Genomic DNA, 14,199 nt, shown 5'->3' with positions numbered 1-14,199 from the left:
AAACACTCGGGTCCCCTGAGAACCGTTGGGGAGGCGGCAGACGAGGTTCAGCCAGGGGATTAACTGTCAGGGGTCCTTGAATCGGATGAACTGGAGCAGAAGCGGTTGCCGGGGCAAGTCGATCCGAAATCTGCTTTATGGAAGTCAGCATCTCTGACAGAAGTTGAGAATGTCTAGCCATTAAGGCCTCTTGCTGAACCAGAGCAGCTTCGTGGCGTTGGACAGTCCCCTCATGGTGGGACAGCATGGAAAAAAGATCCTGGGTACTGGCTGCCTCTGGGTTCATAATAATGGCTCAGTGTTTCTGTCACGACCCGGTGCGAGAAACAGTCACTAATAATTGTCAGAACCCAGAAGATGAGGCAGACACAGCAGTACTAGAGATGGTGGTTTAATAAAGAACAAAATCTTCAGGCAAAGAAACTAAATCCACAAAGTCCAAAAATAAAGCCAAGAGGCACAAAGAGGAAAACCTCCAAAAAAAACAAAAGAAACTCCACAAAGTGGTAAAAAACAGCAGGGAAAAACAAACCTCGAAAGACTACTCAAACAAAACACAAGAACTAAACCAGAGAACCTCTGGAAAATCCCACCAGAGAAATATCTATATAAAACAAGGCTTGGGCTGGGGCTGGGTGCTAACTTACAAACACTGAGCAAGGAACTGAGGAACACACAGGGTTTAAATACTAACAAGGGAATGACCTACAGGTGCAAACAATAATTAGAGCAAGAAAAACAAAAGGTACAAAAAAAGTGCAATGGGGACATCTAGTGACCAAAACCCGAACAGTCATGGCCAAAACCTGACAACCACAGTGTCCAGTCCAGTCTAATCTAGTCTCATCCATATGAATCATATACACTACCAGTCAAAACTCTTTCCAGGGTTTTTCTTTGTTTTTACTATTTTTTACATTGTAGAATAATAGTGAATACATCAAAACTATGAAATAGCACATTTGGAATCATGTAGCAACCAAAAAAGTGTTAAACAAATCAAAATATATTTTATATTTGAGATTCTTCCAAGTAGCCACTCTTTGCCTTGATGACAGCTTTCCATGCTCTTGACATTCTCTCAACCACCTTCATGAGGTAGTCGCCTGGAATGCATTTCAATTAACAGGCGTTCCTTGTTAAAAGTTAATTTGTGGAATTTCTTTCCTTCTTAATGTGTTTGAGCCAATCAGTTGTGTTATGACAAGGTAACAGAAGATAGCCCTATTTGGTAAAAGACCGTCCATATTACGGCAAGAACAGCTCAAATAAGCAAAGAGAAATGACAGTCCATCATTACTTTAAGACATGAAGGTCAGTCAATATGAAAAATGTCAAGAACTTTGAAAGTTTCTTCAAGTGCAGTCGCAAAAACCATCAAGTGCTATGATGAAACTGGCTCTCATGAGGACCGCAACAGGCAAGGAAGACCGAGAGTTACCTCTGCTGCAGAGGATAAGTTCATTAGAGTTACCAGCCTCAGAAATTGCAGCCCAAATAAATGCCTCACAGAGTTAACAGAAACATCTCAACATCAACTGTTCAGATGAGACTGCGTGAATCAGGCCTTCATGGTCAAATTGCTGCAAAGAAACCACTACTAAAGGACACCAATAATAAGAAGACACTTGCTTGGGCCAAGAAACACAAGCAATGGACATTGGAAATCTGTCCTTTGGTCTGATGAGTCCAAATGTGAGATTTTTGGTTTCAACCGTCGTGTCTCTGTGAGACCCAGAGTAGGTGAACAGATGATCTCCGCATGTGTGGTTCCCACCATGAAGCATGGAGGAGGAGGTGTGATGGTGTGGGGGTGCTTTGCTGGTGACACTGTCTGTCATTTATTTAGAATTCAAGGCACACTTAACCAGCATGGCTACCACAGCATTCTGCAGCGACACGCCATCCCATCTGGTTTGCGCTTAGTGGGACTTGTTTTCATCAGGACAATGACCCAACACACCTCCAGGCTGTGTAAGGGCTATTTGACCAAGAAGGAGATTGATGGAGTGCTGCATCAGATGACCTGGCCTCCACAATTACCCGACCTCAACCCAATTGACATGGTTTGGGATGAGTTGAACCGCAGAGTGAAGGAAAAGCAGCCAACATGTGCTCAGCATATGTGGGAACTCCTTCAAGACTGTTGGAAAAGCACAGGTGAAGCTGGTTGAGAGAATGCCAAGAGTGTGTCCTCAAGGCAAAGGGTGGCTATTTGAAGAATCTTAAATCTCAAATATATTTTGATTTGTTTAACACTTATTTTGGTTACTACATGATTCCATATGTGTTATTTCATAGTTTTGATGTCTTCACTATGATTCGACAATGTAGAAAATATAACAAATAAAGAAAAACCCTTGACTGAGTAGGTGTCTAAACTCTTGACTGGTACTGCAAATATTTGTCTTAAAGTTGCACCATGCAGAAATTGCTCCAGCATTTCCTGGTTGCTAAAACTCTAATAGTTTGCCTAATTTCAGTTTATGTGACAAAATAAGATAGTATAGTGTAGAGCATCATTGAACCATCGAAACCGCTGTGAAATATATTTTCCATAACCAAAAATATATATTTTTCAGCTGTTTGAAGCTGGTGTACAAAACCGAAAGTAAAAGACGCAAAAAAAGTACGAACGGGAGGCATAGAAATAGCGCACATAGAACATATATACCGCTTCTTGGACTTGCTTTCAAGTAGAATGATAGATCTATAACTCACATTTCTATGTGAATTTGGTCGGGTCGCCCAAAAACGTACATATTGCCACTTTCATTTCTGATATTTCAGGGGGTGCTGCAGCACCCTCAGCCCCACGGCTATGTCCACCTCCTCTCCCTCCTCCTGTTCTAAACTGGCTCCAGGGTGTGGCCTCAGCAGGGTTGTGTTTGTGGACATTGTTGGCTCTGGCCCATCGCGTCATGGCACAAACACCTGGGGTACACAGATAGAGAGAGATGAGGGAGAGGAGACAGATGAGAGAGATGAGAGAAATAACCATTGGGGAGTATGATGAATTTCCCTCTAGTGTCTAGACTAACAAAAGCAGTGATTTATGAACAAAATCTGGAGCAGAATGTATTTCACAGCAATTCAGAAACAGATTAATTTTGTTAAATAATGTGATCAGAATAAATGTAGCTTGTATAAACTAACCTAAAGTGTGAAGCTATTGCCGCTTTCATGTGCTAGTCGGAACAAGGAAACTCTGAAATGTACGACTTGCTAACTAGTTGAATGCGGTCTGTGTATACAGTAGTGTAAAGTACTTAAGTAAAAATACTTTAAAGTACTACTGAAGTCGTTTTTTGGGGTATTTGTACTTTACTATTGATATTTTAGAAACAATTTACTTTTACTCCACTACATTTCTAAAGAAAATATGTACTTTTTAAGCCCATACATTTTCTCTGACACCAAAAAGTACTTGTTATTTAGAATACTCATGCAGGACAGCAATATGGTCTGATTCACACACCTATCAATATAACACGGAATCAGTGTTGGAGTGTTCCCTGTCTGTCCATAAATTTAAAAAAACAAGAAAACCCTGCTGTCTGGTTTGCTTAATATAAGGAATTTGATGTATAGCATTTACTTTTACTTTTTACTTTTACTCAATTATGACAATTGAGTACTTTTCCCACCACTATATTTAAGTATACCTAAAACCAGATACTTTAGACTTTTACTCAAGTAGTATTTTACTGGGTGACTTTTACTTTTACTTGAGTCATTTTCTCATTTTCTCATTGAGTCATTATTATTATAAAAAAATGTAAGGTATCGTTACTTTGACTCAAGTATGACTATTGAGTACTTTTTCCACCACTGCGTGTATAACTACAACCAGTTCGCAAGTTGGACATTTCAGAGTTTCCTAGTTCCGACTAGCACGTGAACGCGGCATATCGCTGCCACGTGTTTACTGTTTAACCGCAAGTCACAGTCTTCTTCTTCCTTAGGTGGAAATGACAGGAAAATGACTCGCGCACCATCTGTTGTTGAGGTTGAGAACTTAAAAGCAAGTGATCACACCTGCACCTGTTTTTTTGTGATTGCTGCCCCGCCCACTCTTTGACTGGAAGGAGAGCAAGTGCATGAATTTGTTTGTGCTGTTTCTTTCGTTCTTTTCTCCCATCATTGTTGCAACATGCTTTGGTTTCTGATTTTCTACTGGTTTATCCAAGGTAGGACCAGTAATTTTGTTTTTGTGACATCCTCACTTTTGAGTGTTTTCTATTTGATGTAGGCTAGACCAATCCCACTGCAGGTGCCAAATGGTTGACCATGTTATTGTGTAACATGTATCATGTTTTCCTTCTGTATTGCAGTGGGCAGTGTTCCCATCGACAATTCCACAAATGCTACTACTTCAAATGCTACTTTCCCTGCCACAGGTAGGTAGGGTTGCATTGGGGACCAGTTATTTTGTTAAGCTGATAGCTAGGCCTATTTTCTGTTTTCCATTTTTTAATTTATGTTGGCCAGCCCCACTGCAAAACTATGTTCTTGTATTGTTTCTCTGTAATATTTTATTTTCTTTCTGTATTTCAGTGGACAATACTACCATCCCTAACAATTGTAAAAATGCAACTTTCTCTGCAACAGGTAGGCCTCTACTGTGATTCTCAAGTCAGTCTCATGATGTGATGGGCCAAAAGAAACAATTCAATCGGTTGTCTTCAAGTTTATGGCTTATCAATAAACATAATGATATTACAAAATTAGTAAACAATTCCTTTTAGGTTCTACTGCCTCAATGGGGCCATGTCACAGACAAAATGATTGGGTTAAAACGGCTGAAACCAGAGAAGGTAACACATTTATTAGATGAAGGGCACTATCCTGGACCTCTACCATGAGGTCTGGACTTTAATGGCACTGGAGGTAGGGACTTGTAACCAGTACATGTTGTGTCAGTGTGGTTGTTTCAGACCTTGTCTCTGTTACAGAGGGCTTACAGCTCGACCTTGCTATTACGGAGGGAGACATTCTGATTTCGGTGAGTCTGATCCCTGCTTTCTATACTGTTACTTCGTCTTTTAGGCTGACGAATCAGATTGATACCAGCTTCTGGTATACACAGCCTGAAAGTGATGACTGCAAAATCATTCAAGCCAGATTGTTCAATAAAATTACATTTGAACTTGCGCTACTGGTTGTCCATTGTGTTGGTTATTCAGATGGTTGAAATTTGAGACAAAATATCCACAGGAAAATACACAATGCATGCATACTAACTGAAGTCAGCAGGTGTTTACATGTTTTTGCACGTGTGCCAGGTGATAGAAATTTCTACTTAATTACCGCCACACTAAAAAGTTGGATAAACAGTTATTTCCTGTGGATATTTCGAACATCTGAAGTGACCAACACCACGGACAACCGGTAGAGTAAGTTTCAATGTCATTTTATTCAACATTCTGGCTTATAAAGAAAACTTAAACTATCTTGTAGTCATTCGTTTCAGGCTGTGTATACCAGAAGCTGGTACAGAGCCTTGTGAAAGTATTCATACCCCTTGACTTATTCCACATTTTGTTATTACAGCCTGCATTCAAAATGGATTAAATTAAATAAAATCTATCCCATCTACACAAAATACCCCATTTTTTTTTACACAAAATACCCCATTTCAGCAGAGTCTTTCTGGGTGAGTCTCTTAGAGCTTTCCACACCTGGATTGTGCCACACTTTCCCATTAAAAAAAAAATATATATATATATTCAAAATTATGCAAGCTGTTGATCATTACTAAACCATTTTCAGGTCTTGCCGTAGATTTGTCAAAACTAACTCGGCCACTCGGGAACATTCTGTCTTGGTAAGCAACTCCAGTGCAGATTTGCCCTTGTGTTTTAGGTTATTGTCCTGCTGAAAGGTGAATTAATCTCAGTGTCTGGTGGGAAGCAGACTGAAACAGGATTTCCTCTAGGATCTTGCCTGTGCTTAGCTCATTCTCTTTCTTTTCTATCCTGAAACTCCCCAGTCCTTAACGATTACAAGCATACCAATAATGTGATGCATCTGCCACTATGCTTGAAAATAGAGTGGTACTCAGTAATCTATTGGATTTGCCTGTAACATTACTTTGTATTCAGGACAGAAAGTGAATTGCTTTGCCACATTTTTTGCAGTATTACTTTAGTGCCTTGTTGCAAACAGGATGCATGTTTTGGAATAAGTTTATTCTGTACAGGCTTCCTTTTCACTGTCAATCAGGTTAGTATTGTAGAGTAACTACACTGTTGTTCCATCCTCAGTTTTCTCCTATCAAAGCCGTTAAAGTCTAACTGTTTTAAAGTCACCATTGGGCTCATGGTGAAATCCCTGAGCGGTTTCCTTCCTCTCCGGCAACTGACCTAGGAAGGACACCTGTATCGTTGTAGGGACTGGGTGTATTGATACACCATCCAAAGTGTAATTATTAACTTCACAATGCTCAAAGGGATATTCAATGTCTGCTTTTTTTTTAACCCATTTACCAATAGGTGCCTTTTGCGAGTTATTGGATAACCTCCCTGGTCTTTGTAGTTGAATCTGTTTGAAATTCACTGCTTGTCTGAGGGACCTTATAGATAATTGTATATGTGGGGTACAGATGAGGTAATCATGTTAAACACTATTGCACAGTGAGTCATGCAAATAATTGATTTGTTAAGCACGTTTTACTCTTGAACTTATTTAGGCTTGCCATAAAGGGGTTGAAATACTTATTGACTCAAGACGTTTAAAGATGTTTTTAAAAAATTTAACATAATTCCACTTTGACATTGTTTGTCGTCCAGTGACGACAATCTTAATTTAATCGTAGTGGGCGTTTCCAATGGCACGGTTTTAGAGGCCCTCTTGGCCGCAGAGACAATGTTGCTGTTTTAAAGCTAATTTCCTGCAATTATGCACATTTTGCAATTGCTTATTCCTTGTTCTGATGCTCGGTGTGACTCAAACATTATACAATCAATGGGGGCCCCTATGCCATGACATCTTTGACATTTTAGATTCTTCTGGACTGTAGTTTATTTTGTTAGTTCTAAAAGATCTTTAAAATAAATGTATACAACATAAGGAACACTTTCCTAATATTGAGTTGCACCCCATTTATACCCTCAGAACAGCCTCAATTTGTCAGGGCAAGAACTCTATAAGGTGTCAAGCGTTCCACAGGAATGCTGGCCCCATGATTATTCCAATGCTTCCCACCATTGTCAAGTTGGATCAAATCAAATCAAATTTTATTGGTCACATGCGCCGAATACAACAGGTGCAGACATTACAGTGAAATGCTTACTTACAGCCCTTAACCAACAGTGCATTTATTTTAAACAAAAAAAGTAAGAATAAAACAACAACAAAAAAGTGTTGAGAAAAAAAAGAGCAGAAGTAAAAAATAAAGTGACAGTAGGGAGGCTATATATACAATAGAATAAAGTGACAGTAGGGAGGCTATATATACAGGGGGGTACCGTTGCATAGTCAATGTGCGGGGGCACCGGCTAGTTGAGGTAATATGTACATGTGGGTAGAGTTAAAGTGACTATGCATAAATACTTAACAGAGTAGCAGCAGCGTAAAAAGGATGGGGTGGGGGGGCAGTGCAAATAGTCCGGGTAGCCATGATTAGCTGTTCAGGAGTCTTATGGCTTGGGGGTGGAAGCTGTTGAGAAGTCTTTTGGACCTAGACTTGGCACTCCGGTACCGCTTGCCGTGCGGTAGCAGAGAGAACAGTCTATGACTAGGGTGACTGGAGTCTTTGACAATTTTGAGGGCCTTCCTCTGACACCGCCTGGTATAGAGGTCCTGGATGGCAGGGAGCTTTGCCCCAGTGATGTACTGGGCCGTACGCACTACCCTCTGTAGTGCCTTGCGGTCAGAGGCCAAGCAGTTGCCATACCAGGCGGTGATGCAACCAGTCAGGATGCTCTCGATGGTGCAGCTGTAGAATTTTTTGAGGATCTGAGGACCCATGCCAAATCTTTTTAGTCTCCTGAGGGGGAATAGGCTTTGTCGTGCCCTCTTCACGACTGTCTTGGTGTGTTTGGACCATGATAGTTCGTTGGTGATGTGGACACCAAGGAACTTGAAGCTCTCAACTTGTTCCACTACAGCCCCGTCGATGAGAATGGGGGCGTGCTCAGTCCTCTTTTTTTTCCTGTAGTCCACAATCATCTCCTTTGGTAGTGGATCTCTACTCCGACATAGCTCGTTCCATCTCATCCCAGAGATGCTTAATTGGATTGAGATCTGGTGACTGGGCAGGCCACTGTACTAAGCTGAATTCACTGTCATGTTAGTGGAACCATTCATGGACAATCATGGACAATCCTAGCCTTGTGGCATGGGGCATTATAATGCTGAAAAAATCTATTCACAGATGTATATACTGCTGCCATGAAGAGATGCACCTCATTTTAAATTGTGTTCAAATATCCTGTGGCATTCAAACGTTGCTCCACCACAAGGGGCCCACTGTGTGCCATGAAAACGCACCCACATCATCACACGACCACTGCCACTCACCAGCCAGCAATGTTGACACGCGGCATGATGGATGCATGTACTCGTGGTTTTCTCCGTACCCTAGTCCTCCCATCAGTGTGTTATGGCAAAAAACGGGTTTCATCATGCCAGACAATGTTTTGTCTGGTCCAGCGTTTACTTAGTCCACTGCAACAGTTTCTTGTTTTTTGCTGAAAGAAGTGGAACTCTGTAAGGTCGTCGGCTGTCATACCCCATTCGTGTGAAGGTACTACGAGTTGTGCATTTTTATGGGTCTTTGGGCACAAATGTTGTGCTGGACTGTCTGTTGCGCTGCATAATTCGTGTCACCCATTTTGACCAATTGCCTGCATTTGGCTTGATGTCCTTTGGGTGGTGGACCATTCTTCACACACAGGAAACTGAGTGTGAAATACCCAGCGACGTTGCATTTCTTGACACTCAAACTGGTGCGCCTGGCACCTAGTACCATACGCTGTTCAAAGGTACTTCAATATTTTGTCCTGCCCATTCACCCTCTGAATAATGATAATTTATATACACGATCCATGTCTCAAGGCTTAACAATCCTCCTTTAACCGGTCTCCTCCCCTTCATATACACTGATTGAACAGGTGACCTCAATAAGGGATCATTGCATTCACCTGGTCAGTCTGTCTTGGAAAGAGCAGGTGTTCCTAATGTTTTGTACACTGTACATTGCTCCATTATCTTTTCTATATACTTAGTCTGGTTTTAGTCGTTTAATTTTACACAAAGGTTTTACCATTTTAGAATTTATAAACATTCATAGGGGAAAACGCTGAAATAATTTAATCTCTGAGGCCTATACTCTAGCGACAGCTGGATTTAAGTCGAGGTGTTGATTTGTCCTACAGGAAGACCGATTAGCTGTGAAGTCACTTTGGCCGGTGAATGAAGGCGTGACTTCTATCCCCTACAAGATCAACGATGATCTGGGTGAGTGTCGAAGACAGTAGGAGAGGTGAACACTGTAAAACACTAGATGTTTTCCAATACAGTGGGAATGATATGCGCCGTCTAATGATAGATTGTCTCTGATCCACACAGTGGACAGAAAGGAAACTATGCTAGCAGCGTTCAAGATGATTTCAGACCAGACGTGTATCCGCTTCCACGAATACACCAATGAGATTAACTACATAGAGTTCATCTCTGGGACAGGGTGAGTCCAAAGTGGGCACATTAACACGTTCTCTCCATCCCAGCAGTTTACAGTTAACTCACAACCTCTCCTCCCTTTTCCTGTGTTCAATCCTTTATTTTTTCCCTCTTCCTGTCATATCCTCTCTTACTCCTCCCCCTTCTCTCACCTTTTTCTCTTTCTTCACAACACTCTAGCTGTGCGTCATATGTAGGTTTTCAGGGCGGGGCCCAGCATCTGTACTTCGGTAGCGCCTGTAACGAGGGGAACCTGTGTCATGAGCTGATGCATGCCCTGGGCCTGCACCACGAACACACACGGCCGGACCGTGACCAATACGTCACCGTACAGTGGGACAACGTGGTCACAGGTAACTCGCACCAACACAACATTCTAAACCACCTGACGGGCATTGCATGTGGATCAGGGGCAGGGATGGTCAATGTATCCCACGGATAGCTGCAGTGTGCAGGCTTTTGTACAAGCCCAACACTAACACAGCATTCACAACCAGCAGTGTTCATCAGTCACACATCTGCCTCCTGTAACTATCTTGCAGGAAAAGAAAGTAACTTCATGGTGAAGGAAGGAGACACTCAGGACCTGCCCTATGACTACGACTCCATAATGCACTACGGAACGTCAGTCACACTCTGCTTATTCCCACAAAAGGCCTAATTTTACTCACCTTGTTTTTAAACTGCTATCAATAAGTAAATATTCATTTTACTGGGCCTGTGTACAGTATCCAGTTCCAGTAACATTTCCCTTTGCGTCCCAAATGGCTCCCTATTTAGTGTACTACTTTTGACCCGGGCTCTGGTCAAACTAGGTGCACTATATTGGGAGTAGGGTGACATTTGTGACGCAGTCTTTATGTTAAAGTAGCAAGTTCTCTGACTGGGGGGGTATTGTTGCGTTTCTCCTGGCAGATATTACTTCTCATCAAACCAGAACCCCACCATTGACTCCAAGAAGAGGGGAGTCCAGATTGGACAGAGAAATCACCTGAGCCCCCTGGACATAACACGCCTTAACAAACTCTACCAATGTGGTAAAGACGTGCACACAGAGAGACAGGAAAAATATCAGAATTGGGCTGCCTTTGTAAATGCAGCCATCATATCACACTGTATTCTAACCATGTTCATGTCCCGTCTTTCCCAGAATAACAATGCACAGTTTAGCACTTATAACACCATCGATGAAGATTCCAATACCACTGCTGTCGACTGAAGATTCCAACACAAAAGGCACTGACATCTAACTTCTCTTCACGACAATGAATTGGAGTTGGACAAGTCCCTTAAAGCTTTCTGATGATGTATTCTACATGTCTCTGTTTGCATGCAGTAGTTTGCTCTTGCTGCCATGAATTAGGCCTATACCACTGCACTTGTCTTGGAAATAAATACAATTCCCTATACTGAAAAGAATCCAGTCGGTATGATGTTGCTTGCAGTGTTCTATTTCATTCTATGATGGGTCTTCTCAGCTATGTTCATCATACATCTCAAGGTGGGACCAGAGATTCAGTAGGGCTAGCATAGCAGGAGAGACGACTTAAATGAATGGTGATTTACACCTTGAGCTTGGCCGAACAGCTAAGCAGTAGAGGCAACACATTTTTGAAAAACAAAGGCGCTGTAACACAGGACTTAGACAGCAGAATGTCACCCTCTAGAAGGGTGTACTACGAAATAGGTTTGAGGAGTTGGCGAGGTAACTTTTGTCAACTCTTGAGCTCAACTCAGGATAACCGGTAGCATGAAAGGGGCTCACCTTTTAGCCAGGTATACTAAATAAAATATAAATGCAACAATTTAAAAGATTTTACTGCGTTACCGTTCACATAAGGAAGTCACTCAATTGAAATTAATTAGGCCCTCATCTATGGATTTCACATGACTGGGCAGGGGTGCAGCCATGGGTGGGCCTTGGAGGGCATAGGCTCACCCACTTGACAGCCAAGCCCACCCACTGGGGAACCAGGCCCAGCCAATGAGTGAGTTTTCCCCACAAAAGGGCTATATTACAGACAGAAATACTCGCCAGCACTCGTCTTGGCAAAGGAGAAATGCTCACTAACAGCGACATAAACAAATGTGTGAACAAAATGAGAAATAAGCTTTTTGGTCATATGGAACGTTTGTGATTTTATTTCAGCTCATGAAACATCGGACCAACACTTTACATGTTGTGTTTATATTTTTGTTTAGTGTGCATTTCCATGGCAACAAATCCTTAAAAAATAACCTGCTCTGGGGCAGGCTAACTCGTATATCCTGAATGAAGTGCCTGAGATGCGAGTTAGGACCAATGAAGTCAGATTCCCTCACTCTCGCAAAGATTGCATCATCATCCCCTTGACCAATATTGGTAAAATTAAAATACCTATGATCCATTTGAAAGTTCATGCACAGTAAAACTTTTGTATGACTATAAAAAATGTATCGACGTGAAAAGGTGCTCGTGCATTGATAAGCACATTAACGACAGATAAAAGACTGCACTTTTGCCCATAAGATGGCTCTACTTTTGACTATTTTACACCATAGCCTGCTGAATTTGCAATAACTTTTCTAGAGTAAAGGCATCCCCATACATAGGTTGTTTGCTCCTAGCAGAACTCAGCTAGGCGATGCAAACTTCTGTGCTCGCACACCCTAAAGACATTTGCTTGATAAAGTAGAAAAAAAGTGGCAATATTACTGTTTGTCTCTGTTGAGCCTCCCTAGTAACAATATAGCCAGAAACACTTCCTCAAAATATAAACATCAAGAAATCTGTAATGAATTTTTACGTTTTTGCCGAGGAGGACTTTCTCGTGCAATTTGACATCAGCTTAGTGCAGTACTTCTCAAGTGAAAACATTTGCATGAAAACTAGTAGTCCACTGCAGACATTCGGGCCTAGCTGCTGCGCTCTCTCATATCTCTCGTTGATTGACAGCAAACACCTCATTGAATAATCTCGTCCAAAGTTCCCACCCCTACTGTGAACCAATCACCGATGAAGGGGTGTAGACTTCGACTATCAAACTTACTTGCCTCAATAAAAAAAATGTGTGCGCGAACAGCAGAATTGTATTTATTTAAAAACAATACATTATATGCGCAAACTCTTTTTCGACTGGGAAGCATGTGACAGACTTTAGCTACATGGGTTCTATACTACACTATGGACAGTACTGTAAACTACTCTATACTACGGACGCACACTAACACTGTCTATACTGCACTATGCATGAACAGTAACACTGTCTACATGGTTTCCCACTGTAGATATTTATTTTATGTAAATGGGGAGCCCAACATCCACAAGAAGACATTTATTGTATTTTAAATTTTTTGAAATAATTTTTTTTTTTGGGGGGGGGGGGTAGATCAACTTTAATATTGCAGATACATTGTAACTTCCATCAATGTAATAGTCTGCATCACTTCCAATCCCCCATATGTTGTTTTTTCTCACAAATATATAAATGATATATACAGTGGCCTGCAAAAGTATTCACCCCCCTTGGCATTTTACTACCTGAAATTAAACTAGATTTTATGGGGGTTTGTATCATTTGATTTACACAACATGCCTACCACTTTGAAGATGCAAAATATTGTTTTGGGGGAAACAAACAAGAAATAAGACAAAAAAACTGAAACTTGAGCGTGCATAACTATTCACCCCCCCCCCCCCCCCCCCCTCAAAAAATAAAAGTCAATACTTTGTAGAGCCACCTTTAGCAATTACAGCTGCAAGTCTCTTGGGGTATGTCTCTATAAGCTTGGCACATCTAGCCACTGGAATTTTTGCCCATTCTTCAAGGCAAAACTTCTCCAGCAATCTTTAAGTCATACCACAGATTCTCAATTTGATTGAGGTCTGGGCTTTGACTAGGCCATTCCAGGACATTTAAAGGTTTCCCCTTAAACCATTCAAGTGTTGCTTTAGCAGTATGCTTAGGGTCATTGTCCTGCTGGAAGGTGAACCTCCGTCCCAGTCTCAAATCTCTGGAAGACTGAAACAGGTTTCCCTCAAGAACATACATTCAATTAGTATTTGGTAGCATTGTCTTTAAATTGTTTAACTTGGGTCAAACATTTTGGGTAGCCTTCCACACGTTTCCCACAATAAATTAGGTGAATTTTGGCCCATTCCTCCTGACAGAGCTGGTCTAACTGAGTCAGGTTTGTAGGCCTCCTTGCTCGCACACGCTTTTTCAGTTCTGCCCATACATTTTCCATAGGATTGAGGTCAGGGGCTTTGTGATTGCCACTCCAATACCTTGACTTTGTAGTCCTTAAGCCATTTTGTCACAACTTTGGAAGTATGCTTGGGGTCATTGTCAATTTGGAAGACCCATTTGAAACCAAGCTTTAACTTCCTGACTGATGTCTTGAGATGTTGCTTCAATATATCTACATAATTTTCCTTCCTCATGATGACATCTATTTTGTGAAGTGCACCAATCCCTCCTCTAGCAAAGCAGTTGGGATGATGTTCTTCGGCTTGCAAGCATCCCCCTTTTTCCT

At 41.5% G+C, this 14,199-nt stretch overlaps 1 protein-coding gene across 1 annotated transcript; it reads left to right on the top strand.

Annotated features, from left to right (window-relative positions):
- Positions 1-4,153: 4,153 nt before the first annotated feature.
- LOC311127492 (low choriolytic enzyme-like) lies at positions 4,154-10,993 on the top strand (the record flags this gene model as incomplete). The annotated part of the gene is made up of 11 exons (XM_084159317.1): positions 4,154-4,190; positions 4,335-4,400; positions 4,558-4,611; positions 4,749-4,817; positions 4,956-5,005; positions 9,381-9,462; positions 9,574-9,688; positions 9,865-10,037; positions 10,227-10,308; positions 10,600-10,721; positions 10,835-10,993. The coding sequence occupies 11 exons, from the start codon at positions 4,154-4,156 to the stop codon at positions 10,837-10,839; spliced, it is 855 nt and encodes a 284-aa protein (XP_084015443.1). The 3' UTR covers positions 10,840-10,993.
- Between the last annotated feature and the right edge of the window lie 3,206 nt (positions 10,994-14,199).

This window comes from Coregonus lavaretus (genome assembly GCF_964263955.1).
Source record: "Coregonus lavaretus genome assembly, chromosome: 4".
NCBI classification, from domain to species: Eukaryota; Metazoa; Chordata; class Actinopteri; order Salmoniformes; family Salmonidae; genus Coregonus; species Coregonus lavaretus.
Note: the sequence above shows the minus strand (reverse complement) of the source record. Positions and strands in the feature narration are given on the sequence as shown.